The sequence below is a fragment of the Nannospalax galili genome, unplaced genomic scaffold (assembly GCF_000622305.1).
Source record: "Nannospalax galili isolate Female #2095 unplaced genomic scaffold, S.galili_v1.0 scaffold1382, whole genome shotgun sequence".
In the NCBI taxonomy this organism is placed as follows: domain Eukaryota; kingdom Metazoa; phylum Chordata; class Mammalia; order Rodentia; family Spalacidae; genus Nannospalax; species Nannospalax galili.
The window spans coordinates 331,228-359,088 of NW_008348397.1; the positions used below are offsets into that span (position 1 = coordinate 331,228).

The 27,861-nt window shown below is 53.7% G+C and overlaps 1 protein-coding gene across 9 annotated transcripts in view; it reads right to left on the bottom strand.

Moving 5' to 3' along the window:
- Nucleotides 1-6: 6 nt before the first annotated feature.
- The window catches only part of Srcin1 (SRC kinase signaling inhibitor 1), a 64,302-nt gene continuing 36,447 nt past the window's right edge, over nt 7-27,861 (bottom strand). For 2 of the 9 annotated variants that reach the window (XM_017801154.1, XM_008845265.2), the window contains 16 exons: nt 27,657-27,852; nt 26,908-27,106; nt 26,339-26,432; nt 24,996-25,861; nt 24,236-24,328; nt 23,953-23,996; nt 23,478-23,668; nt 22,272-22,447; nt 14,619-14,749; nt 14,358-14,505; nt 13,842-14,088; nt 13,141-13,375; nt 11,357-11,511; nt 10,960-11,112; nt 6,512-6,658; nt 7-1,380 (listed from right to left, as the gene is read on the bottom strand). In XM_017801154.1, the coding sequence (XP_017656643.1) occupies nt 1,246-1,380; nt 6,512-6,658; nt 10,960-11,112; nt 11,357-11,511; nt 13,141-13,375; nt 13,842-14,088; nt 14,358-14,505; nt 14,619-14,749; nt 22,272-22,447; nt 23,478-23,668; nt 23,953-23,996; nt 24,236-24,328; nt 24,996-25,861; nt 26,339-26,432; nt 26,908-27,106; nt 27,657-27,852 (3,210 nt within the window). In that variant the 3' untranslated portion in view covers nt 7-1,245. The other 7 variants (XM_017801149.1, XM_017801147.1, XM_017801151.1 and 4 more) reach the window with 6 other exon arrangements.

Here is a 27,861-nt window from a genome sequence, read left to right on the forward strand (position 1 = left end):
GTGGGGGGGTGGGGGGGTAGGGGGGGTGTTGTCAGGCCTGGACCACAGCAGCCTCTCCCTTTGACTCCAGGGCCCAGATAAAAGCCAGTCTGCCCTGTGCAGGGCCACTGCAGGTGTCCACAGGCTGGGGTACTGACTGGCTGCTCTGCCTTGGGGACCCTCAAACACCTCATCAGTGGTCACCAGATCCCCACAGAGAAACCACATCTCACCTCTTCCCTGAAAACCCTCAAATCATAGAGGCCGGTTGAAGGTCAAGTTGCTCCCAGCTAGGCATCAGGACTGTCCTCACTGCCCCCACCCACCCCCTCTGTTTTCCTATTTCCCTCACAACCAGACCCTTCCCACCCTCCAAAGGCCATTTTCTAGGCCTTTCCATCTTTCCCACCCCACCCCCATAAAATAAGTTAATGGCATTTAAAGTGCTAAATTAGGAAACTAAAAGTACCAAATGCCCCTTTCAGGGCTGCCCTCTCAGGGCAGGCTGTCCACTGGAGCACCCTCTGCAGCAGGTGTCCTGCAGGCCTCCTTCTTCTGCTAGCACCAGCTACAGGGAGCTGGCTCCTCCCCTGGCACCTAGGGCCCTCCCTCCCTATGCCTCACACCCAGCTTAGAGCTCTTTGGCCTTGGCCTCCTCTCTGGGGGTCCCCTCCAGCAATCCTGCTTCCAGGCCCACTGGGGCCGGAGAAGAAAACAGTCAAACTGCAGCAGTGTTGTAATTCTTCCAAGGCCATCTCCAAGGCCAAGGTCTCCCTTGTCCATTGTCCAGCCTGCTGCTGGGTTGGTCCAGTGTCCATATGTTCCTCCAGGAAGGGACCCGGTAAGGGGAGGGATCTCTTGCGCTCCAAGTCTCCGTGGCTCAAAGTTTGTTCTGAGTGTTCTTGGGAAGTTAAGGGGAGGTGGGAACTTTGGATGGACTTAGGAGGAAGAGGGTGAAAGAGCAGAAGGGGAGAGGATGACAGGAAGTGGACCCAGGAGAGGCCACTAGGGGACAGGAAGTCAAGGGAAGATGGTGTGTTTGGTTTTTAGTTGTTCTCTTTTGCTCTTTAAAAAAAAAAAAAGATAATTAAGAGTGAATCATTTAAAAAACCAAAAACACCAACAGGGGATGAATAGAGAGAGCTGAGGGTTGTGCCCTCGAAACCCTCATGTGGGAGAGTGGGGAGGGTGGGGTGGACATGAAGAGGAAGCAGAGAGAGATGGCAGGAGTTGGAGAGGGGCAGGCTGGGGTGGTATGGGGGGCTTCTAGAAGGAGATGGAAGAATTCCTTGCCCCAAAGGAAGTCAATACAGGGATGGAGGTTCTGGAACCCGAGGGCTTTTCTGAGACTGGGCTCGAGGTCTCATTCGACCCGCTCATCTCTTTAGATGGTTTAGTGGCCTGGAACAAAAACAGGGGTCAGGGGTCAGAGAGAGCAAAGAGAGCCTCCATGCCGGCTCCTGGCTGAAGTTTTGAAAAATGGAAAACCTCCACGAATCCAAGAGAAAATTAACTGCAAAAGCGAGAAACCAGAGGGGCGCCTGGAGAGAGTGGTCCCCTGAACTGGGGGACAGGGGGCAGGGGAAGGGGGCAGGAGGTGTCTCAGCAGGGGCAGAAAGGAGGTGGGGGAAGGGTACAGGGTTGGATCAAAGGGCCTGGAAACCAGAGTGGGGAGGGTCAGTCCACGGTTACTGATAGGAAAGAGAGGAGCAGAAGAGAGACACCAGAGAGATCCACCCAGGAAAGGCAGAAGGGACAAGGGGTGGGAGGGGCAGGGGAAGGGAGGGAAAAGAAGTAAAAGGTTAGCAGCAACAGGATGTGGGGGGGGTCAGCAGCTCAGCCCAGCAGCCAAGGTCCCCTCTGGCCTCTGCAGGAGACCAGTCCTCATCAGAACCCTGGTGGAAATAGGGGTGAGCGAGCCCCACTTGGGGACTGGGGAGGAGCCACCCACCACCCTTTGCATCCCTCCAGCCCCAGAAGTCCTACAGTGGCTCTTCCTGCTCATGAAGCCCAGCTCTGAGTATCCCTAACAATAGCCAGAGACAGCTCTCTGAGGACCAAGCTGTGCTCCTGGCCAGCTCTGATGGTCAGAATCCCCCACACGCGGACACACACGGACACACACACACACACACACACACACACACACACACGCGCGCGCGCGCGCCCTCTTCTGCTTCTATGTTGGTCACCCAGGCTTGTCCTTTGGAGCTATAGTCTCCAGAGTGTGGTTCAAAAGCTATCTCCAGTACCTCCAAGGAAGACATACCTGTAGTATGTCTCGCAAACTCAGATTCCTGGAACCCTTTCCAGAATCATCTCCACTGTGGGTGTGGGAGTGTGCATTTTATCACCACTGGGTAGGGAAGACACACCATGCCTACCATGACTCTGCAATTATATCCAATAACCCACGTGAAGTTTAACTAGCTACCAGTGTAATAACTGAACAATCTTGATTTTAAAAAAACCAAAACACCCAGGCGTGGTGGCACATGCCTGTAGTCCCAGCACTTGGGAGGCAGAGGCAGGCGGATCTCTGTGAATTCAAGGCCAGCCTGGTCTACATAGTGAGTTCCAGGACAGCTGGGGCTACGGGGAGACCCTGTCTCAAAAAGACAAAAAGGAAAAAACAAACAAACAAAAAAAACAAATTTAGGGGTAGAGGTACACGCCTGTGATCCTCAAGGATATGAGGCTGAAGCAAATGGATTGCAAGTTCCAGCCCAGCCTGGACTACATAGGGAGACCCTGTCTCAATAAACCAAACCAACCAACCAACAACCAAAGCTACTGTAAAGAAAAAGAGCGAGCCAGGTATGATGGTGCACACCTTTAATCCCAGCACCTGGGAGACAAAAGCAAGTGGATCCCTGTGAGATGGAGGCCAGCCTGGTCTACATAGCAAGTTCCAGGTCAGCTGGGGCTGCAGAGATTTTGTCTCAAAAAAAGAAAAGGCTGAGCTGTAGCTCAGTATTAGAGCTCTTGCCTAGCATGCACAAAGTCCTGGATTCAACTTTCATTATGAAAATAAAAATTTTAAAAGTAATTTTTTTTGTCTTTTTGAGACGGGGTCTCTCTGTAGCCCCAGCTGCCCTAGAACTCACTATGTAGATCAGGCTGGCCTCGAACTCACAAAGATCCGCCTGCCTCTGCCTCCGGAGTGCTGGGATTAAAGGCGTGCGCCAACCACACCTGGCTTAAAAAGTAATTTTTTAAAATAATGAGCTTTATGTTCCAAGTGTCAGAGCTGTCTGGGGCCTCCTTTCCTTTGTAGAACACCATGAGGTTTGCAAGACTCTTCCCTACATGGGAATGTGTGATCTCTGATCCCTGTTGGCCTTTTCTGTCCCCATTGTCCAGATAAGGAAAGGCCCTAGGGAAAAGAGATTTGAATCAAGGCCACAGGCTGGACTAGTAGGAACATTGTTCCACCCAGATGATCCAGGTGGCTGGAACACACATGGACACCATAGGCATACTAACAGGGAACTGACAGGGGACCCAGTGAGTGGGCTGAGCAGACCCTGAGAGGCCCTGGGCAGCAGCAAAGGGGTTTGGTTGGCCGGAGGGTACAGATTTTAAGCTGCTATGTGTATGAGTGACCATTAAATCTGCATTTTTATGAAGTTCCCACAGGTCTTGGAAAATCGACCAGAGGAGACAGTTGTCACAGGCTGACCTTAAAAGATTAGGTGGTTACACTATAGGTTTTCCCTCCCACAATGCTGGGGATCAAACTCAGGGCCTCCTGCTTAGTAGGCAATCTTCCCCTGATCCACACCTCCCTACATCCGCTTCTTTATTGTTTTCTTTATTTAAAAATTTGCACAAGTGGCTGGGCGTGGTGGCGCATGCATTTAATCCCAGCACTCAGGAGGCAGAGGCAGGTGAATCACTGTGAGTTTGAGGCCAGCCTGGTCTACATAGTGAGTTCTAGGCCACAGGGAAACCCTGTCTCAAAAAGATCAAAAAAAATGAAAATAGCTATATTACATATATGAGAGTACATTAAATTGGGTGGAGGGCAGTGGGAGAGGTGAGGATAGGAGAGGGGGTCTAAATACCATTAAACTATATTGTATGAAAATGACAAAAATTTAGTAAAAGTTGGGTGCGGTGGCGCACGCCTTTGATCCCAGCACTCGGGAGGCAGAGGCAGGGGTGAATCTCTGTGAGTTCAAGGCCAGCCTGGTCTACATAGCGAGTTCTAGGCCAGCTGTAGCTACAGGAAAACCCTGTCTCAAAAAGACCAAAAAAAAAAAAAAAATCAATAAAAAAATAAAATTAGAAAAAAATTTCACAAGAAACATGTACTGCTTTGTCAGAAAGCAGATAGCTTAGGAAAGAAAAGAGCCTGGCATAGCGAGAATGACAGGAACAGCGAGCACAGGGCTGCAGGGTACAGCGCAAATGAGCCCCATCCTCAAGTGGGGAGGAGGGGCAGGAGAGGCCCATGGGGGTCCTGGAGCTGAGGAGTTCTGGGACTGGGTGGCACTTCCTAGGGGGACCACAAGGGGGCAGACACAGGTTGGGAGGGGAGGAGCTGAGGAGGCCAGCACTGTGACAGGGCAGGCAGGCAAAGTGGGAACACCCAGAAAGGAGCCAGGGATGCGAGGACAATCTGACTGTGACTTGTGTCACCCCATGGATCACCAGGGTTGATCTGGCTGGCTAGGCGGGTGTCCCCTTCCTCCCTCAAAACACCATGTGCATGCCTCCCGAAGCTGCATGCTTGGTCTGAGGACGAAATTCTCAAAGCCTTCCTCTGTAGATGACCATCCTTTGGTCATAGGTATATATAATCAGCTGTGGTTCCCTACTAGAACCTCCAAACAAGCTTTCAAAGTCCAGAAAGGAACCGGGAGGGGAGGGAGGATGTGAGAGTTGGGGGGTGGGGACGTGCCAAGGCGGGGTAGACTCTAAAGTCACATAGATGTGGGGGATGTCTAGACAGTCACATTACACAGAGGTGGGAAGAGGAAGGAAAGAGCCTCACGGTCCCTGGAGGCCTTGCCACACACACCCTGTGTAGAGGTGACAAGGCTGGAGGGGGCTGAGAGGGTCAGGACTGGAAGGGGTGCACCTGACCCACTGGGCAACAGGTGATAGGGCTGGACTGGGGGTAGGAGGCTAGGAGAAAGGATGAAGTATAACTGGAAAGTGGGGTGCTGAAGAGGCAGGAGCAGGAATGTGCATGGGGGAAGCCTGTCAGATGGCCTGAATTTACATCCTGCTCCCTGATCTTTCTACCTGTCCAAATAGAATAAGGCCCTACCTCAGAATGCTGCTAAAACAGGCATTTGTGCCGGGCGTGGTGGCACACGCCTTTAATCTCAGCACTCGGGAGGCAGAGGCAGGCAGATCCCTGTGAGTTCAAGGCCAGCCTGGTCTACATAGTGAGTTCCAGGATGACTGGAGCTACAGGGAGACCCTGTGTCAAAAAGGCCAAAAAAATAACAACACCAGGCATTTGCTCCTGGCACAAGTGAACATCCCATAACCATCAGCTGCTTTTCTGGGCATGAAGGTGGGGGTCTCCTGGACAAGACAAGGGGTATTCACCTACTGTGACTGAAGGAAAGAACTGGGATGGGTCTCACAAGGAGGGTCTGGGGACCGTAAGAAAAGTGAAGGCTGGTGAGGAGAGGCTGGTGGAAGGCTGGATGCTGATCCTCCTAGGAGCTAGCAGGCAAACAGGGCTTCATATGCCCAAAGCTGTCTAGGGCCTGTGGTGAGAAGGGCTTTAGGATAGCTAGGTCCTAGTCTTGGCTCTAATGCTACTTGCTATGGAAGGTCCCTCTCCTGTTCTGAGCTGACCCTTATCTGTAAAGGAGGTGGCCAGTCTTGGCAATCCCTAACCTTCCACCTCTGAGCTTATAATCTCCATCTGCACAGAGCAAAGGCCTACCTGGCACCCCAAACAGGCCTGACACATGGAAGCTACTCAGGAAAGTTCTTAACTGAACAAGGGAACCAAAGGGCTCTCAACAGCTACATCCAGAGCCTTCCTATACCTTCTGACCAAGTAGGCCACACAAGCAGGCGCCCATGAATGAAGTCTGCCAACTCCATGCATGCCAATGAAATCCACGGGACTTCTACTAGACCTGCTCTGCCCTAGAAGATCAGTCATGATTCCACTGACCTGAATGAAAAAAAAAGGGCAAAACCAGCTGCTCCCTGAGATGGAGGCAGATAGAGAGGTACAGAGGAGGGCAGAAGGATGAGATAGGTGTGGCATAGGCTAACCTTAGATAAACAACCACCCACAGGGACAGGGGAACAGGAATCTGTACAGGTAAGAAGGGGAGTCAGAGGGCTCCCAGAGGCAGAGGGTTGGTTGTGAACTCAGGAACTGATGTCTAAACCAGATCAAAAGCATTGGGGCTGCAAAGAGGGAGAAAATGGGGGAACAGTCCTGACATGGAGAGTCTCACAACAAGAGAAATCATGATGAGAACAGTGACACATAGTAGAGGCTTGGTGCATGACCCTCTAGGGGCCTGGGTGCCCCAGATCCTGGCCTCACCTGCTGCTGGGCCTGGATCCTCATGTACTCCGCCCGTTGCTTGCTGTGTTTGCCTTTGTCAGGGCTGCCTGCTGGGGCCTGAGCTGTCTTCAGCCGAGAGGCCCCTGGAGTCACCACCTTCATGGGTGGCACACTGCCACCACCACTCTGTGGAAAGAGAGACAGGGCTGGGATGGGACAGGCCTATGTGGAACCCTAGGCATTGGGTGGAGTTTCTAGGATCAAGATTTCCTCAGGGAGACCCTCCCTGGCTCCACATCTCCATCCAGGACTGGGGTCCCCTCTGAGCCCCAGTTCAAGGTGTCTCTTCAGGAGATGGGCAAGTCTAGACCCTGTCCTGTGTGAGCACTTGTCTGTGGCTTTCTTGAGTAGCCCAGGGAAGCCACTTCTTCTGGCATGGTCCCAGTACCACTCTACTCCTGGCAAAGGACACCAATCTGGTCCAGGGGACACAGAGTTGGAATGGGGGGGAGAGTCTATAATGACAAATAAAACAGCCCCAGGTCCACATCACCCCCAGAGTGAGAGGCTAAAGTTTCCCTAGAGGTAGGAAATCTGGCGTCCTTGCCACCCCCTCCCCATGAAGGGCTCTGGGGATCCAGAGGCGCAATCAGAGAAATGACAGTGACAGAGAGTCAGAGACAGGAGGGGGAGCAAGGGATGGAGAAGAGGAGAAAGCTTTATTCTCTGGCTTACAGGGAGCAGAGGGACAGACCCCACTTGGTTCATGCCCAGGCTGGGGCATGAGTCCTGGGTGGGCCAGCTTCCTGGCCGCCCCTGGCTCTGCCCATAGGCTCTGGCCTGACAAGCAGGTTCCCAGAAGGTAGTGGGCTGAGACAAAGCCGGTAAGGATGAGATAGGTGGGTAGATCTCCTGTGCTCTCACTCTGCAGGCTCAGAGACTGGAGCAAGAAGGTGACAGGGGAGGACAGGAGGAAGGTAGCCACCTGGGTGCAGGGGGACAGGGGTGGGAGGCTGCCTGGGCACTCCATAGTGGGGTGGGCACCCATCTCCCTCAGGGTGGCTTCCAGCTCCTGGAGTGTCTCCTCCAGGCTGTCCATCCGCAGGGAGGTGGTTCGTTGCTCTGTGCCTCCTGGGCTGAAGGCCTGCTGTCCTCCACTGCAAGCTTGGGCGGCACATTCAAAGTCCTTGGGGGTCTCCACTGAGTAGGTCTCAGCACTGGCAGGCTTCTGAGTCTCATCTAGGGCTAATGCCCAAGGAAAAGGATCTTTGGATTGTGCATCGTCTGGGCCCTGCAGAGTTGGTTCCTTCCCGGGTACTGGGCTGCGACTGGACCAGAAGGCCTCAGCTACTAGTCCCCGCAAGGCCTGTGAGCCATCCCAGGCCCTCCCACTGCCAGCCAGCGTCCGGGGTCTTGGCGTGGGGGCTGTCTTGAGACCCAGTTCCTCCAAGCTGGTCTCTGGCGGGGAGGGAGAACTAGAAGTACATTCTGTCAAGATGATCCGAGGGACACATAAGGCCCTGGGACCTGAGGCAGCCTAGGGGGGACAGAAAGTGAGGAAGAGTGTGATCCCTATAGACCAAATCCCGAGCTGAGATGGGGCTAAAAGATGGGTCCCTTCCTCTCACAGATGGGAAAACTGAAGCAGGGGAGGTCCTGATGATGTCACCCAGGAGGCAAAGCTGAACCTAGAGTGCAGGTGTCTTTCCACCCCTTAGCTTCTGCTTCCTGCCAGTTGTAGAAGCATGGGAGAGTGTGCCTTTTCCATCACTCAGGTTAAACCTGCAAGCAAGTCTCAGGGTTTGTCCCATGAGCTTACCCATCTGTGCAATGGGACAGTAACATGGGATCTGTGGTAAATTGAGTCCATGAAGCCATTGTATTAAGTGCCTGGTGCTATGTGAGCAAATACAAGCTACTGGCTGAATTGAGCTAAATAACCAAGATCCTCAGCTGTGTGGGCAAAGAGCAGACGCTGGACTCAGCCTTGAGGGTGGGGCCATCATCTTTGTCTTGGCCACAAGCTCCTGCGCCTGGGAGCCCTTCCACAGGGAACTCCGCAGCAGAGAAGCAGAGTTCACCCTTAGCCTGTTCCTCTCCTCACACTCTCCCAAAGCTCCCACTAGGCATGTACTTCTGTGTGTGCACCCCTGGCTGTGACTGGGGCCCAGGCCAGGAGGCCACAAGAACACCATATATCTGAGTGAATCCATCCTTATCTCCAAGTACCAGCCCCTGTCAGACACCATGGTGTGTGTCCTCGTCAATGCTTTCTGCAACCCATGAAATGACTGCCACTTTCCCTCTTCCCTCTTCAGAGGTAAGAGGTGTTATGGGACTCACACCCTCTCTGATCTTCAACTAGTTAGTGGTAGAGCCAGGATTTGAACCCAGACAGCCTGAGTCCAAGTCCGGTGCTCATTACACTAAAGGAGCTTTGAGGAAAGCCCTGCCACCCCTCCCAAGGGAGCCCACCCAGCCCTGCCACTGCTTACCTGGAAGTGGGGTGCACCAGGGAAGGCAAAGAGGCCCCCGCTCGCCAGGCTCCTCTGCCTAACAGTGTCTCTGAATGCAGAGAGATAGCCAGAGAGTCCTTGCCTGCTGGGCCCCTTCAGGACTGGGCCCCAGAACCAGAAAAGGGCAGAACTGGGTGTCCAGGGTAGCCAGTGTGGATGCCTCAGCCACACTGTTGAGCCTGAAGGGTCTGGAACCTACAGACAACACTGTCCACCTTCTGATGCCTGTCTGCTCCCCTACCAGGAGTCCAAAGGCACTAGGCCTCAAGCCAGGCCAGTTCCAGAGTCCAAAGGCGCTAGGCCTCAAGCCAGGCCAGTTCCAGTGGCTTGCCATCAAGGAGCCCACTGTGGGCCAGGAAGAACCACACAAGGAAGGGAAGGGTGTGTGTGTGTGTGTACACAGAAGGCTATCCCTCCCAGAAGAGGGGCCCTCCTGCCCCAACCTGGCCAGGCAGAGGGAGAGTTCCCCAGACCTTCCCACCATCCTCTCCACCAAGCACAAGCCCATGGGGTGCAGACAGCAGGTCCACCCCCAAATTCCCAAGAAAAAAATAAAGAGGAAATAAATGCAGCAGGACAGTAGCAAGGACTTAAGTTAGAAGAAAGAACTTCTCAATGCTGAAAGACAGAACCAGAAGCCAAGGAAGGCCATGGGTTTCTTCCATTCCAAGCTCCCTGCCCAAGGGGGCAAGATGGGCCATGGGGCAGGGGAAGGTTGTAGGAAAACCATTTCCCTGGTCTGTTCTGGCCTCCCCAGTGCAAGGCATAGATTCTAGTGGGGGGAAGCAGAGCCCCTTCCCTGGCATGAGCCACAGAGCAGGGCATAGAGGTGGGGACTAGGTAAGGGGTCAGGACAAGGTCAGTCTGAGTTGGACCTGATGTCAATTCCAAAGCAAGATCCAAATTCAGCTTAGCTCAAGACATCTCACAGGCTTTGGGCCTGGCCTAAACTCAGACTGCAAATGGGAACAAAGCGCCCTCGGAACCAGACAGAACCAGGCCTGGACACCCAGGCTGTGCAGTCTCAGGGGAAGCCCCCGGGGAAGCCTGAGGGAAGGATGAGTTGTGCAGTTGTGCTCTACCCTTGGCAGGTGCAGGAGGGTGAGTCCACGGGCGAGAAGCTGGAGCAGTGGCAAAGGGGCTGGCGTGGATTGCGTGTTAGCAGCTTAGCATGAGGTGCAGAAAGGAAGCTGTGGAGGCACAGGCAGAGAGAGCTGTGAGAGGTGCAGGGAGGCCCGTTACCTTCCGTGGGGAGCCTGAGGCCGAGCCCCCAGGCGACCCCAGGTCCTGGGGGGACAGCAAGGTGGGGATCGGCTGGCGGCGGGGCGTGGGGGGGAGGGAAGATACTGAGCTTCTCTCAAACACCTGGGGAGCAGAAGGTTGGGGTAGGTTTGGAGGAGGGGATCCAGGGAGAATCAGGCTGTTGGTTGGATACCCAGACACCTATAGAGGGTGGTGGCATGAGATGGCATGGGCCCCAGCCTCACCCCTTGGCCCCTCACAAGGGCCACTGGTTGGCTATGCCTCCATTTGGCAGGACCCTGTCTGTCCAGGGACTCTAGCATGGGGCAGGGGCTGCCGAGAACCTTGCAAGTCCTAGTTGGCAGTACTGGGAGTCTAGACCCCTGGGCACCAGCATGCTGGTCTCAGAATACTAAGGTATGAGGGTCCCATAGCATTAGCTGCCCTGAGGACCCTTGGAGTAGGTCTCAGCTCCCAGTGAGCTCAGACTATGCAAGTCTGTGGGGCTTTTATATAGTGGGTTTTTGGGTACTTGGGGGAATCTGAGAGACTAGAATAAAAACTCAGACCTGCCCAGGAGGGACTTTAGGACCCCCCCCCCATTTTACAGTGGAGAAGAAAGGAGGCAAGATAAATGGATCTTGGGACTGGCCTGCTGCCTAGCCCTGGGGCAGGCCTGGCAGGGAACTGGGTCTGGTTGTGGCCTTGGTCAGTCAATGCCTGACCCACCTCCAGCTCAGCTATGATGCGGTCCTCATCGTCTTCATCCTTGATAGCCGACGCCATGATGGGTGGTGTGGAGGCAGGGCGGGTCACCTCGGACACAGCCCGGCGCAGCTTCACCTGGGGCTTCTGCACCTCCAGCTCCTCAGACTCAGCCTTCTGCAAAGCCCAGGTGCCCTATGAAGCCCAGGCCTTGCCTTCCCTCCAGCACCAGCTCACCCCCCACCTACCCTGGCACCACCAGTTCCCTGTCAGGAAGGGCCTCTGTAGGATTAGGACAATACATCCCCGCCTGGATCTCGAGCTGGAAGTCAAGTTGCACTGGCTGACCCCTTTCCTTTTACTGAGTGTACCCAAAGATCCTCTCAGTTTTTCCCCTCAAGCCAACCAAGTGGGCGTGTACCTTGATGAAGGCCGAGTCTTTCTTGCTGGTGACCACTACCTCTCCAGTGCGAGTGGTGGTCAGGCCATGGGAGGAAGGGAAGCTCCGCCGGGGAGGAGGTGGCGGGGGGGATTTGGACGGTTTCTCCGTGCGGTAACGGGGTACTGTGAGTTCATCTGTAAACAGTGAGGGCCTAGGGTCAGGGACCCCTCACCCTGGTGTCCACATGTGCTAACTTCACCAGGGATGACCAGGAGGAAAGGGCAGCTCCAGGGAGAAGAGCAGTCACCCCTCACCCCATGCTGTTTCCTTCGATAGTACTCTATGCCCTTGCTGCTATTCAAAGTGTGGTCCGTGAGCCAGGAGCACTGCAGCACCTGGGAGCCTGTCAGACTGGATCTAAGGCCCCTTGTCCTCACTGCTAATCCAGCATGGGCATTCTGACAGATCCCTGGGATTCATGCCCATGTTCAAGCTTGGGACTTTGTACTGCTCCAATCTGTCTCCCGGACATAGCTGTCCCTGTGCTCTGCCAGACCCAAGAGCTTCATCCTTTCTCCAAGGAATCTGGCCCTGCCCCTGCAATGTCCCCCCATTCCCCCTCCTGACTGGTTCCCATGGCAACCTGCTGTAAGGTCACTCAAACCATGACACCCCTGCCTTTGATATTCCAGCAGCTCTCCATCACCATAAACTAATCCAAACTCCTACTCCATCACCCTCTGCACATGCCAGCCTCTTGGCCTCACTCCGCATCACCACCCAGCTTGGATCCTAGCAAAGCCTCCCCTCCCCCCAATTTACCATTCTGCTCCCTGGAAGATGCACTCACTGGTTGGGATGTACTTGTTCGTTTCTAAGGCTCTGGTGGAAAGCCCCCTCCTCTGGGAGGTGCCCCTGATCACCCAGGGTACCCTCTAGGACTGTACAACTCCAGCCCAGCTCACAAGGTATACTTAGCCCCTATGTTTTCTTTCTAGGAACACATTAAATGAGGCCTGGGACAGATTACTTAAGCATTTGGAGTCTTGATATCCTCATTGTAAGGTGGGATTGACTGAATCTGCCTCTGCAACTGCTGCAAAATCATAAGGACTAAGACCCAGAAGGCATCCTGTAGTAAGTGCCTGGGAAATGTGACAGCCTGTCCTGCCATTAAATTCTGAGTATGGGCTGGCAAGATGGCTCAGAGGGTAAAGGTGCTTGATGTACAAACCTGATCTGAGTTCAACCCCAGGATCCCATGGTGAAAGGAGAGAACCAACTCCCACAAGCTGTCCTCTAACCTCCACACATGTACTATAGTATACACACACACACACACACACACACACACACACACACACACAGAGTATTAATCATTTAAAAATTAAATTTAAAACAGCTTCTGAGCTCCCTGAAAACAAGCACTGACTTCTTTCTCTCCAAAGCACCTTGCACAGTCAGTGTTGATGGAATACATGAACCAATGACAGCAGCAACTCTGGTTCAGAGGCTGCCTCTCCACCATCCTGCAGGCTTGGAGCTCAGAACCCTGCCATACTAGTCAGCACTGGCTGCTCTCAGCACAGCCTGGCTCACACATGCGCAGACAGGGCGAGCCCTCAATCACTCTGCCTGCATGAGCCTCCCAGCAGCAGTGTGAAGAGCCCTGGCTGGAGTCTCGCCTCCTCTGTCCAGCTGAGGGCTGGCTGCTGTGGCTAGTGCCCCTTTTCTCTGGCAGCCTGGCCAACATGATGATCACTCCCTAGTGCGTCCCCCATGAGGATGGAGCGCCCTAATTCTGGGGCCCTCAAAGCCCATACCTGAACCTCTCCTCCCACTGGGCTCTGTCCGTGGGGCTGCCTTCTGGCCATGGGGTGCCTTGGAGGGCTTGTGGTCTGGGGTGGGGGCGGGGCCCGGGTGGGCCTTGCTGGCACAGTCCAGGTCGGGGATGGCCTTGAGTAGCTCAGCCTGTGTCTCCTCCAGCAGCCGGTTAATGTCCTTGGCACTGTACTGGGTCAGGGCTGCCCGTTTCTCTTCCCAGTCTCTCTCTGCAGCCTTGAGAGGAGAGGCAGAGCCAGAGCCAGTGTCAAGACTCCTGTCCATGACCCCCCAAGCTCCCAGACTCAGCCCCTTCTCTAGCCATATCTGCAAGGGATACAAAGGGAACCTCAAAGAGATCCAGCCCCCCGGCAGACACGCAGCCTCCTACTGGGTGTTCCACACTGTCCCCATGGTTTAAGGAGGCCACCTTCATTAAATACTAGATTTTTAGGCCTATTTCTGGCCATTCTGTTTCATTGATCATGTAGCCCATTCTTTATGTAAATACCATACTACTTTAATTATCATAGCTTTATAGTATGCTTTCTATCTTCTAGAAAAGTAAAAATCACCAACATTATGCATCTCAGATTTTTGTGCCTCCCTAAGAAAAAGGACTTGTGTTCATTCAGCACCTGCCACTCTAGGGTGATAGTAAGAACTGTGAACCTAGCTTGTTCCCCATGTCCTGGCCCAGCACCTCAACAGACACAGCCTTGTCCATGCTTCTCTTGCCAGGCGCATCCAGGCCTTTGGTGGGATTGCTGCCCTTGGGGGTCAGAGGGGCTCCTTCAGTGGGACCACTCAGCTCATGGAGGTTCAGTGGAGGACTAGGAGGTGGTATTTCGAAGTCCAAGCCCTTGCTGAAGTCTGTCTCAGCTGTCACTTTCTTGGGGGACTGGTTCAGGAGGTTGTTGGGGGGTGGCCACACACCCTCGTCCACTTGCCTATCGTGGGGAGAGTATGGAGCAGCTGGTGAGAGGTGGTGACCCCTCAAAGGGAACCTGCCTGGGGGAAATGGTTGTGAGGAAGGTTCTGGAATCTTTCAGGAGAGATGGGAGGGTCTGGGGAGGTGTGTGAAGGAGGCTATAGCATGCAGGGATCACAGATCAGAATTCAAGTACAGATCTGGCCAGCATACCACTGACCCCCGGGGAATTGAGTCTGAGGCCAGTTTATAGCCCCATGGGAAATCAGAGATTGGGTAGAGACTGACCTGCGGATCTGGGCCAGTGTGTCGGTGACCCCCCGGCAGCGCTTGAGGAGCCCATCCAGGCGCTGGGGTTCCTCCTTCAGGAACTTCACAGCCTCCACCTCCACACGTAGCACTACCCGCATCTTGCTCTGCAGGCCTGGGAAATGAGCTGAGGGGGCAGGAGGAGTGAGCTGACTGGGAGGAAGTACCAGGAACTGGCGGCACTGGTGGGAAGCACAGCAGAGACCCCCCCTCAAGCCCCCCTCACCACCACAGACTCACCCTTGAGCTCTGTCAGTGTCTCCCCAAGCTGCTTCAGCACCAGTGCCTTTTCTTCCAGCTCAGGGCCAGGCACTAGCCGGTGGTTATGGGCCACATCCCTCTGGATCTTCTCCACCGACTTCTCTAGATCACTGCAGCCACAGAGAGACCCTCTCAGCCCCTCTGGCCCCAGCCCAGCCCCCTGAAATTTAGCAGCTGGAAAAAAATCAGGCCACCAATCAGATGAAAATTAAAAGGTATAACCAGGTGTGGTGGTTCACTCCTCTAATCTCAGCACTTGGGAGGCTGAGGCAGAAGGATTGCCACAAGTTTGAGGCTAGTCTGAGTTACATAGTAAGGTCCTGACTCAAACAAAATAAAACAAAAACAAAAATTAAAAACCAATCACCAGGGCTGGAGAGATGGCTCAGTGGTTAAGAACACTGGTTGTTCTTGTAGAAGACCCGGGTTCGAATCCCAGAACCCGCATGGCAGCTAGCAACTGTCGGTAACTCCAGTCCCAGGGGACCCGACAGCCTCTTCTGACCAATGAGGGCATTGCACGACATGGGTGCACTTGCCTACATGCAGGCAATACACACATACACATAAAATAAAAAAAATTAAAAAATCACCAGGTCACATGCCCAAGTAAAATCAGAAATGCTGAATCTCAGAGATGAGACCTTCAAAAAGCTCCCTAAAAGGTGTCTTGCCACCCAGAAGCAGCCCTCATCTACAGCAACATCAGTACAACTCTCTTGCCCTTGCAGCCTTGGATGGTTCAAGGAAGCAGCAGAAAACCCAGCAGCCTTGCATGGCTTTACAGAAGGCCAGAGGCAGCTATGTCTGTCTTTGAGGGCACAGCCATGCCCATCACCTTGTGTCAAATGACACACAGCCTCTTTCCTTGAAGCCAAAACTGTTACAGGTTTTCAGCTGGTCTATACTATACATGGATCATTTAAGATCCCATCATCTCTCCCTAAATGTAAACTGGGAGCCAATCATGGTGGTACATATTTGTAATCCCAACACTTGGGAGGCTGGGAGAGACTGCAGGAGGATCAGGAATTTAAGGCTAGCCTGTGCAACATACACAGCAAGACTCTCTCGAGAAAAAAAAAAAAAAAAAAGACCAAGGGGGGCTGAAGAGATAGCTCAGCGGGTAAGAACACTTGCTGTTCTTCCAGAGGACCCAGGTTCTATTCCCAGCACCCACATAGTGGCTAACAACTATCTGTAACTCCAGTTCTAGGGGCTCTGACACCCTCTTCTGGCCTCTGTGGGGCAATGCATGCATGTGGTGCACTTACATTCAGGCAAAACACCCATACACATAAAATAAAAATAATAAAATATTTTTTTTGTCTTTTTGAGACAGGGTCTCCCTGTAGCCCCAGCTGTCCTGGAACTCACTATGTGGTCCAGGCTGGCTTTGAACTCACAGAAATCTGCCTGCCTCTGCCTCCTGAGTGCTGGGATTAAAGGCGTGTGCCACCACGCTCAGCCAATAAATAAAACACCAAAAGCAAATCAAATCACAACCCTGTGTATTAAGCTCTAAATGTGGGGGTGGGAGGGAGATGGCTCAGTGGGCAAAGCAGTTGCTGTGCAAGCATGAGGACTTGAGCTTGAATCCCCTTGTAAAAGCACAGCATAGCAGTGGGCATCTTTAGCACCAGTGTTGGGAGACAGAGATCCTGGGGACTTGCTGGCTGGCTCCAGGTTCAGTGAGAGACACTGTCTGAAAAAGTAGACAGCAGTGATAGAGGAAGACACCCATTGTCAACCTCTCACTTACACATGTGCACCAACTCACACATGCTTACACACAAGATAAATAAATAGAAAAAAATAAGCCAGGGTGATGACATATGCCTTTAATCCCAGCACTTGGGAGACAGAGGCAGGTGGATCTCTGTGAGATCAAGGCCAGCCTGGTCTCTATAGTGAGTTCCACACTAGCTAGAGCTACAGGATGACCCTCTCAAAAGACATAAATAAATAAATAAATAAATAAATAAATAAATAAATAAACAAACAAACAAATCCTAAATGGATCCATCATCCTAAGGCTAACCCCCAAAGTCCTCAGTACAGCCAAGAAGGGTCCATGAGTTGAAGACTTGGCTCTACAGTCAGCAAGATCTGAACTCTAGCTCCTGCTCTGCTTTCCCAGCAGAAAGCTCTTGTGCAATTACCTAATGTCTCTTGACCTCAGTCTTCTCACTCAAAAAATGAGTGTGCTGGGGCTGGTGAGATGGCTCAGTGGGGAAGCACACTTGCTGCTAAGACTGACGACCCATATGGTGGAAGGAGAGAACTGACTTCCACAAGTAGTCCTCTGACCACCACATGAGTACTGTGATACACACACACACACACACACACACACACACACACACACAATAAAGAAATGAATATGCTGAGTGCCTCCCTTGTGACCATGATGAGGATGAAAAGAGCTAATGGTCCCTGGAGTTGTTCTTGCCTCTCCCTGTGGCTGCATCGCCACCCCTACCTGGCTTGCTCTGCTTAGGCCATTCAGAATTCCCCTGAAGTCTTTATAGGTGTTGCTCTCTCTGACCCTTTAAATATGCCATATGATCCACCTAGAATACTGTACTCACATACAAGCGCACACGTGTGCACGCACGCGCACACACACACACACACACACACACACACACACACACAAATTTCCATGCTAATTTCATCTCAGATCTCAAAGAAAAGCTGTTCCTCCCCTCAGAGTTGGGGGGGCGTCTTCTATCTTCCAGTCCCCTGAAGCTCTTCTTTGTGGTCCCTAGCTCCAGGCAGGTAAGAACTATGTCTTCCAGATTCATCTCTGATTCACAGCACCCGGTACACTGCCTGGTGCAGAGTGAATATCTGGTATGTAATTGTGGAATGAATGAAGAAGTGAGAGAAAGAATTGCTACAGGTAGGTCATCTCAATCCTGTACTGAGTCCGGGCATCCCTGACCCACATGCAGGACTTTATACATACATTCTTGTCAAGTCCTATCTGTTGGATTTCAGCTCAAAAGTCCAGGTGTGAATGACTTAAATATGTTCTACCACCTGACATGTCTGCATCAAACAATCTCATCAGCATGCCTTAAACATCTTCATCCAACCAGTGAATGAAAAGACTAGGGGAGATCCAAGGGCAAAAATCCTGAGACTCAGCACTACCAGTTAAAGCACTACCTTGCTTATGAAGCACTTCCTGTATGCCAGATGTCACATCAGCCCTGTATATTCATTATCTTAATTTAACCTTAAAACAAATCCTGGAGGTGGGAACATTACTTCCAGTCAACACACAAACAGTGGTTCAAATACCAGACTACATTACTACATTACCTAGCTTCCCTTGCAGTAAAAAGTGGGCATTTGGGGGCTGGAGAGATGGCTCAGCGTTAAGAGCACTGACTGCTTTTGCAGAGGACCCGGGTTTGATTCCCAGCACCCACATGGCAACTATGAACCATCCTTAACTCCTGTTCCAGGGGAATCCGAAGCCCTCTTCTGACCTCTGTGGCATTGCACGACACATACATGCAGGTGCACTCACATACATGCAGGCAATACACATACATGCAATACACATACACATACATGCAGGCAATACACATAAAATAAAAATAAAATATTTTTTTAAAAAGTGGTCTACCCAATGGAATATGGATGGAAAGGGGTACATGTTGTTTCCAGATCTAGTCCATAAAGTTCTCCCACATAAGTTCCCTCCACACCCTCACACCCTTTCCCCTTCTGGTTGACTCCAAAGTCATGACCTTCTGTGTGATCATAGAAGGCACATGATAAAAAAATGGCAGAGCCGGTTGTGGTGGCACATGGCGGTAGGATATGCTGAAGAGGCAGAGGCAGGAGGATCATGAGTTCGAAGCCAGCCTGGGCTACAAATTTAGCAGCCGTGGTGGTGCACGCCTTTAATCCCAGCACTTGGGAAGCAGAGGCAGGCGGATCTCTGTGAGTTCAAGGCCAGCCTGGTCTACATAGTGAGTTCCAGGACAGTTGGGGCTACAGGGAGACCCTGTCTCAAAAAGACCAAAGGGGGAAAAAAAAAAAGGCAGAACCTTCATCAGGTTGGGTCCCTGAATGATTTCATGGAGGAGAGATACCCTGTTAACCCATCTACAGTTCTACAGTGATTCCTGAGAAGAATTACTTTTTTTTTTTTTTTTTGAGTCAGGATCTTCTATATCCCTGGAACTCACAGAGATCTGCCTGCCTTTGCCTCCTGAGTACTGGGATTAAAGGTGTGTGCCACCACACTGGACAGAACTTCTGATCTTGTCTTTACCTCCTGAGACTGGAATTATAGGCCTGTGCCACCATGCTCAGTTTAATGTCTATTACTTTGAAACATTAAACAATTTAAGAGTTGTTATAGCAGCTGCCTTAACTAATTAATAAGGTACCCTAACTGAGGCTTTGGCATTAAAAAAGGGAGGTGTGGGAGACTCAGAAATTAATTAATACAAAGTCATACAACTATTCTGTGGCAGAGCAGTATCTACTCAAATTGGACTTCAGCCATTACCTGTGCTGCATCTCATTTCCACGCTGCACTAATGTCATGTAGCTGCCGTCCATCCAGCCCTCACTCTACCACATGGGAAAGACCAGCTCTTTCCTGCTGTGTGTATGATACCCTGACTGGTTCAGGCTTGCCAACCAGTTTCATAAAATGGTCATTCCCAAACATCATCTTGAGGGGAGGAAAAAGAACCCTTATTTATTTCTTTTTTGGTCTTTTTGAGACAGGGTCTCCCTGTAGCCCCAGCTGTCCTGAAACTCACTATGTAGACCACGCTGGCCTTGAACTCACAGAGATCCACCTGCCTCTGTCTCCCGAGTGCTGGGATTAAATGTGTGCGCCACCACGCCTGGCTAAGAAACCCTTATTTAAAAGAGAACTCTAGGATACCTTCAGCAGGACAACACTGCAATTTACAAGGAAGGATCAGCCCCACCTGCCTTAGTCTCCATCAACACCTTGGTTTTCTGATCATTCAGTATGCCAAAATTTTGGAACCCTTAACTTGGGCAGGTGCTACAAATAAGTCCTAGCTCACATAGACACTGGATTCTTAAGAGGCTGGGAACTGGAGGCATAGGTGTCAGTGCTACAGCACTTGTCCAGTATGCACAGGTTTTATCTCCAGCACTGAAAAAAAAAATGTGGCTAGGTTTTTAAGGTCTGCATTTAGTGCTCAAAGGGTCAGGAAAAGATTAGAATCAGCCGAAATAATTTGCAGGGCCAACTGTAAAAATGAAAATGTGTCCTTAGTTCAAAAATCATTCAGGGGAGCTAGAGAGGCAGCTCAGCAGTTAAGAGGGCTTCCTGCTCTTCCAGAGGGCCTGAGTTCAATTCCCAGTACCCACATCAGATGGCTCACAACACTTGTAACTCCAATTCCAGGGGATCAAACACCCTCTTCTGGCCTCTACAGGCACCTCTACACAGGTGGCATATTCTGTGTCTGTCTGTCTCTTTTCTCTCTCATAAAATAAAAAATAATTTTTAAAAAAACTAATCACAGGCTGGGCGTGGTGGTACATGCCTTTAATCCCAGCACTTAGGAGGCAGAGGCAGACAGATCTTTGTGAGTTCGAGGCCAGCCTGGTCTACATAGGAGTTCCAGGACAGCTGGGGCTACAAGGAGACCCTGTCTCAAAAAAGAAAAAAACAAACAAACAAAAAACCTAATCATTCAGAATCTCATAATGGTGATGGCAGAGCATTAAAACAGCATCAATCCTTCTGAGCACAGACCCTGTGAGCTGCACAGGTCACCCCTCCCCACAATGAGTTCTCAGTCAGCAAAGGCAGATTCCAAGAGCCAATAGGCCTCAGTCAGGAGGGACAGCTCTCAAAGACAATGTCCAAGCAGAGCCCAAGTGTTTGGCTAGACAGACAGGTTAGAGTGAGCCCAGCTGAATGAAATCAAGAACCAGCCTTGATCATCAACAGGACAGCAGGAAAGAAGAAGGGGCAGAGGAACATGGAAGAATAGCAAGTGAGGAGGGTTTGCAGCCAGAGAAGGGCCTTCAAGGCCAGTCCAGAGCCACCACAGGGCTAGCATGCAGCTCAGCCCCTGTCTCACTCAAAAGAGGCAGACATCAATTCCAGGCTGGAGAATCCCACCAGCAGCGTTAGTCATGGGCTCTCTACAGTGAGCAGTTTGAGTAATGGGTTTGATAAGACAAGGAGGGTAGAGAGTCTGTGTGCTCCCAGAGAACTAAGGCCTCTAAGAACCCAGGGACCAGACACAAAGACCAGAGAATAAATTCATCCTTTCATCTCCTCTGTCTCTGTGCTTTGACAGTTCCTTTAATTTCCTTTTAATGTCTCAGTCTTGGTCCTTTTGAAAATTCTGACCCAGCTCTTCTATGCAGAATGGAAAGAGACAAGGAAAGGAAAGGACAGGAAGGTGGGAAAACAGGTTCCCTGGAAGAGAGGATGAAGGTAGCTGGTCTGTCTGGAAATCTGGCTGTGGCTATCACTAAGCTATCACACTTGGATATGGTGGATGGTTGGAGTGGCTGCTGTTGGTTTATTTCCATGCAAGATGGCCCCTTACTTCATCTCCTGGCATCATGGGAATCCTTGCCTGGTACCTTGCTGAAATGCACACCCAGACTGTGTGGGCCCCCAGGCTGACAAGCTTTGACCTTTTCCAGCAGCCCTTGGCAAGGGTTCCTTTAAGCAGCTCACCTGGTTCCTTGGTATCAAGCCCCTTAGTGCAACTTAGTACTGGACACAGATGAGAACACTGAGGCACAGAGAGGGACAGGAGCTACCTTGATCACACAGTGCCCTGGCTCTTGAGCTACCTCTAGATCCCCTATTGCCCTGTGTTACCATGAAGGGGGTCACAAGAAGAGGCAGTGCTTTTGCCTCTGCCCAAGTAATTGACAAGAGAAAGCTGCAGTAGGGTTGAGGGGAAGGACAGGGAAAAACAGTGTCTTCCTTCACAGGTGCCAGACAATGGAATTGTGGCCAGACAGCCATTTGCTAAATTTGGATCAGAGATTGTCTTCTGTTAACCCTTCCTGTGCCTAAGCATTTGGTGGGGGGGGGGGGGGGGGGGGGGGGGTGGCTGTTCTCTATTCCCATTCTCAAGAACACTAGAGCCCAGCTTCAGCTGTGCTAAGGAGGGAGAAGGGTTTTCCTTGGCTATGGCTGATCTCGGGGATCAGGGAATGGGTATAATGGCAATGGTGGTCAGCAACAGCCTGGACAGGTGACAACACACCTGGCATTCTATCTGCTTGCTCAACCCAAGGGTAAAGTTGCACAGGTTATAGGTCAGAAGAAAAGTGGCAGGAGGCAAAGGAAAAGCAGCCAGACAGCCACATGTGAGTAAGCTGCAGGCCACAGGAAGCAAGACCACAGAAGAGGGAGGCACCAAGCCAGAATAAAAGAAATCGGGAAATATGCCACATGGTCAAAGGTTTGTTGGTCATAGAGAAATCAAGCCTATAGGAGGGTGAAACCATATTTCAGAACAGACCAGCGTCACCTGTGATTCCGAAGGAAAGGGGCTGGGCTCCCATGGAAATCAGGCTGCGGGTCCCCAGAGCCTCCACACCCCTCCACACCCCCGGCACCCCCGCAGCGGGGTCCAGCCTCACTTGAGCTGCTGAGTGATGAGTTCCTCGTCGTTGAGGTAGCGCAGCCGCTCCTCCTCCACCAGGGTGCGCTGCCTCTGCAGCGGGTCCTCCTGCCGCCGAGCTGCCTCCGACACGCGCATGCTCAGCTCTGCCTCGGTGCGCTTCAGCAGCGTGCGCACCGACTCCTGGTTCTGGAGCTGCGGAACGCGAGGATGCACGTGTGGACCGGGTGGGAGGAGGACGAGGAGGAGCGTCGCAGGGGAAGGGCTGGCAGAGGGCAGACTCCGCAGACCACGCGGTGGCTGCGAGCTGTCGCAAAGGCATGGCATGGTGGGAGTAAGGGCTGAGGACCAAGGGGGGGGAGGAAAGACTAGGGTGGGGAGGGACGAAGCCAGATCCCGAGGGGAGGATAGGGACCGTGGAGCGTACTGAGCTCTACTGGGCTTCACACAGGGTGCGGCGGAAGGGCTATGAGCAAGAGCAAATGGGTGGGATGGTAAATTCTGGAGTATAGGAGCAGGAGAACCGGATGAGAGTAAAGGGGGCAAAGGGTCACTCTAAATAGGGCCTTCACAGAGTGGAGTCCTGAATGGGGACGGGCCTGGGATGAGGGACTCAAGCGCTGAGGCTGATAGTTTCTGTGGCTGCGGCTGGAACTCAAAGTCCAGTTCCAAGCCCAAATGACTATGGTGGGCGAGAGTGGGCGAGATCTTACGGTGGCCCAGATGGCAGCTCCCTGCCCCCTCCCCAGCCTGTCTCTGCTCATTAGCCTCACCTAACAGGACCTGGGCCCCTCTCGAGGAGCAGACACAGTGATGCTAGGCTCCTGACAGGTGGGACCATCTGCCAGGCGGGGCGGGTCAGCCAGGCCCAGCTCAGGAAGGAGCAGTTGAGGGGACTTGGGGAAAAAGGGATGTGGAGCAGGAAGGAACTGGAACTGCCTCAAAGGATAGCGCATGGTGGAGGGTGGGCTGGGGCTACTTGAGGGTGATGAGGGCTAGGGCTCAGTGAGGAAGATGTGGGCGAAGGAACTGGGAGGAGGTTTAACTTGGAAGTAGGAACTAGAAGGGGAGGAAAAAGGGTTCGGAGGACTACAGAGCAGTGAGGAATTCCATGGAGTTCGCCGGGCGGTGGGTTGGTACAGTAGGGATTTGAGGCGGGGCTTGGAGGGCGGGAACTGCAGCGGGGAGTAGGTGGAGATTGGGAGATGCTGGAGAGGAGCCTTACCTGGAGCTTGCGCAGCTGCTGGAGCTGGCTGCGCAGGTCGCTGGCGCTGTTCTGCAGTCCCCGCAGGTGCAACTGCATTTGCAGACGGCTGACTGCAGTGGGCTGCCCTGCAGGGGTGCTGCCTGCCGAGGGTGGAGGAGGGCCAGACACCGGAGTGGCCCCGCTGCTCCGGCTGCCTGACCCACACGCTGCTGCTGAGAGGGACCAGGAGGATGAGAGATGAAGGAAGAGGGCAAAAAGTGAGAGGGACTGGGACACTAACTTCCCCACTCCTAATCTCACATGCCAGCCAGAAAGGCACATGGTTATGACTGCCTACCCTAAGTGGTGGTGAGCCCTAACAGGAGGGGCCATCGCACCTGGGCTAAGGTGACTACTCATTGACCTGTTGAAAACCCAGTGATGTAGCTATTTGAGCCCTACTTTAAGGATTAGGAAACTGAGACTTAGAGAGAGAAAGGGAAGGACCACTCACGTGCTGAGGGAGTGGCTGCTCCATTGGAGCCTTCAATCTTCTCACTGTATTTGAGGGAAAAGATGGTCATCAGGGGCCTGGGCTGGCTCCACATCATCAAAACTGGGCCTTAGATGTCACCCCCAGCTTCCTGATCTTAGGCTAGAGCCACAGAGAAGGGGGACACTCAGAGTCACACAGAATGAGACCCAGGTGAAACTGAGCCCAGGGATTCTAATTTTGCTCACAGTTCTTCCTGCCTCAAGCCCAGGCCCTGACAATCCTGTTAGGAGAGTGGGCTCACCTTGGAGTCTCCGGCTCTGAGCCTCTCAGTAGGGCACTCTGCACCAGCCCTGTGAGGCTGGCAATCTGCTTCTCCATGGCCTCCATGCGCTCCCTGGAAAGAAAGGTAGCTCTGAGCAAGCCCTTCTATGACCATGTGGTCCCTCCTACCCAGTTCCCTCCCCCCATTCCTAAGATTAGCAACCTAATTCCTAAGGTTAGATTAGAGGAAACACTAGTCTGTCCTTGGACTTTGAGATCAGACTCAAAGCCAAGGACCAAACCCACAGCCCTCCGTTGCACCTCTCACAGATGCCTATACTTGCCTGCAATCCCAGTAATCAGGAGGCTGAGACAGGAGGATTGCTGAGTTTTTAAGGCTAGCCTGGGTTACATAGCAAAACTCTGTCTCAAAAAAAACAAAACACAAAAAACCAGTCATCTCCCACTCCTACCCAAGTGGACTTCAGCTGGCCGTGTGCTGGACAGCTCTCCGTGCTAGCAGGGCACTGAGAAGGCTGCGCCAGCGCATCCAAATTACTGCGGGCGGGGGGGGGAGGGGTAGGGGGAGGAGAGGAAACTGAGGTTCGGGCAAAAAATGCAAACCCAGGTCTCTTGAGTCCTGACCTGGGGCTTCACCCATCCCTCCCACGTCTTCCCAGCCACATCAAGATGCTCTGACCACCCCTGCGGCCCCAGAGATCCGGCCACCCTCTGCGGTTCTTCCTCCCTGTGCCCTTCCGCCGTCTCCTTCCTCCCCTCACCATGCCAGCGTTCCTCACCTGGTCTCTGTGTCCTTGGCTGGCACCGGTGGCCCGAACCCCACGAGGGAGCGCTCCCCAGGCCCGGGGAAGAGATCGGAAGGCGGCGCTCCGGCCGTCGAGGCGCTCCCAGTGCTGCGGGTCTTGCCTCCAGGACTCTCGACGAAGACCGACGAAGAGCCCGAGTCTTTGCGGAAGGACTGGCGCACCGGCGAGCCGCGGCTGGGCGGCCCGGAGTAGGGACTGTGCGGCGGCGGGGGTCCCCCGGAGGAAGCCGACACGTCTGCCAGCTTCTGCGGCGACGAGGGCGGCAGGCGGAAGCCGTAGCCGTCCCCGTAGAGCGGGCCTCCAGCGCCCGCAGCCTTGTACAGCGAGTCCTCCAGGTCCGACTGCAGCGCCGCGGCCGAGTAGGTGCTCAGCGAGCGCACCGAGCCGCGCTTGTACAAGCCGCCCGCGCCCGGGTAGGCGAACGGGTCTCCGGCCGCCGCCGCCAGACTCAGCCGGCCCTCGTGCAGCAGCCCATAGGGATCGGCGTAGAGGCCCTCGCCTTTCACCAGCACCATGCCACCCGCCTTGCCCGCCAGGTCCTCGTCTGGCTTCACGTCACGCCGCTCCAGGATGGCGCTGGGACTCGGGCTGACGCCCTGGGCCGCCGGGGCGCCTCCCAGCCGCTCCGCCGCGTGGTGCACAGGGCTGCCGGCGTACGAGGGCGGGCGTCCCCCGGCGTAGGAGAGGCGAGAGCGAGAGGGCGAGCCCGATGGCAGCCCCGACGGCAACCCCGACGGCAGCCCCGGCGGCGGCGAGCTAGATGCCAAATGCGATGCGGGCGACAAGTTGTTGAGGCGCCGCGTGGGCGACGACTCCCGAGACGCGTACACCATCTCTCTCTGCACAGAAGATAGCCCAGGAACCCCATGGAACTGGTGACACAGGGGACCTCTTTCCCCTTCTAGAGGAGCCAGCAGCTCACCCCTCCCCCAACCATCCCTATTGTTCTGGATCTGAGCTCCCCTCTTCTATTGCATCTTGGGTAACATCAGTACTCCCAGCATGGGGGAAAGTGGCAGATGGGCACTTGAGAACGGCAACCCTCGACCCATGCCATGGTAGGGATGAGAAAGGAAAGAGAAAAGGGTGCCTGTGAGAGGCCTCACAGTCCTACAGGGTCCTTGGAGAAATCCTAAGTGGACAGAGGGGAAGGTAGTTGGTGAGGGGTGGGCGGTGCCTCCATAACCCCACAATTAACTAGCGGACTCTGTCTCAGCCTCCAAGTTTCCATCTCCAAAGTTGCCCTGGCTCCACACACTGCCTGTCTAGACTCCACCCACCCAGCCTCCCCAGTGCTTTGGGTGTCTCCACCATACCCGGAGATCACCGTTGGTAAGGTGTGAGCCAGGGAAAGCAGCATACAGTGGCTCCTTTCTATAGATCTTGATAATACTGCGGTCTTGGATGTCTCTGCCAGGTAGGGAGAGAAGCAGAGGCTCACCATGTGTCCCCCAGTGGGGCCCAATGAAGGGGCCCAGACATCCAGCCCTTTCACAAGTCATATGTTCAGTGTCTCCCTGGTGCCTTGGAGTGCCTACCACTGGCAAGCAAGCACACCACGCCGCGACAAACACGAGAGAGAGAGAGAGAGAGAGAGAGAGAGAGAGAGAGAGAGAGAAGAGAGAGAGAGAGAGAGAGAGAGAGAGAGAGAGAGAGAGAGAGAGAGAGAGAGACTCCACCTGTCCATTTCCTCAGCCTCAGGAGAATCAGCAGGAGTGGATAACTTAGCAGAGAGAGGGCGGGGCGCTAGGGCTGGGGGGTGGGGGAGGCAAAGGGCGGAGAGCGGATGCAAATCATTCTGGGGAAGGGCCTCCAGGGTCCAGCACCCTTCAGGGAGTATGGGGAAGCCCACCCCCACACTCCAGCCCCCCGGTGCCGCGCCCACCGGACGTCCTCCAGCTCGTAGAAGACGTTGCGAGCTTCATCTTTGATGAGTATGGCGGTGTTGGGCGACTTAAGCATGCCCATGGTGAGCTTCTGCGGGAACATGTGCGCGATGAGTGCATGCAGCGTATCCAGGCTGCTGACCTCATGCGTGATGTGCACGCGCCGCGTCTCCTCCCCGAACTGCAGGAACAGCACCCCTGCGAAGGAGACGCCGCCCTCAAGATCACTACCTCCGCCACCCCACTGCCGCCGCTGCCGGCCTCCAGAACGAGGTGAGCCTTCCGGAGCCGCATCGGTTCCGCAACGGCAGGGTCTGAGGCCCGAGGCTGCCCCTGAGTGCAAGTGCACCCATGCGCTCTTCATGCGGCTGGCTGGGGCGCCAGGCCGGGGTCCACCTCTCAAAGCACTCACGGGACTCCAGGCAGCTGGAGCCTGGACACTGGAATGGGACTGTGGGGAAGAAACTGGGGGAAAGTGGGGAAAGATGGGGAGGCTGGAAAGAGAAAAAAGAAGCGGAGTAGAGAAAGAGAAAGGGTTGGATGAGAAAGGACCTTGGGAGAGCGGAAGGACCAGCAGGGGATGCTAAGGTCGAGGGGTGGGGAAAAAGAACTGAGGACAGCCAGGCCCTAGGAGAGGGGACTCCTGCAAGAGGAGGGGTTGAATTGGAGGAGATAGAATAGGGAGGAGCGGGAAAAGCAGGAGGGAGGAGCCTGTGGCAGAGCCAGAGGATAGGCCAGCTGGGAGTACCTGGTGAGCGTAGCTTGGTCTGGCTGGCAGAGCGGGAGAGAGGCAAGCTCTGTCTGAAGCGGTTCATCCTGCTGAAGCCCAGGGGCAGCTCGGCCTCGGACATGGTCTCCAGCGACTCAGCCGAGGCGTAGGACAGCTTGGCTGCCTGGTCTGCCAGCCCTGGCTGGGCTCCCTGAGTGTGGCGCGAGCTGCGGGTCTGCAGGGG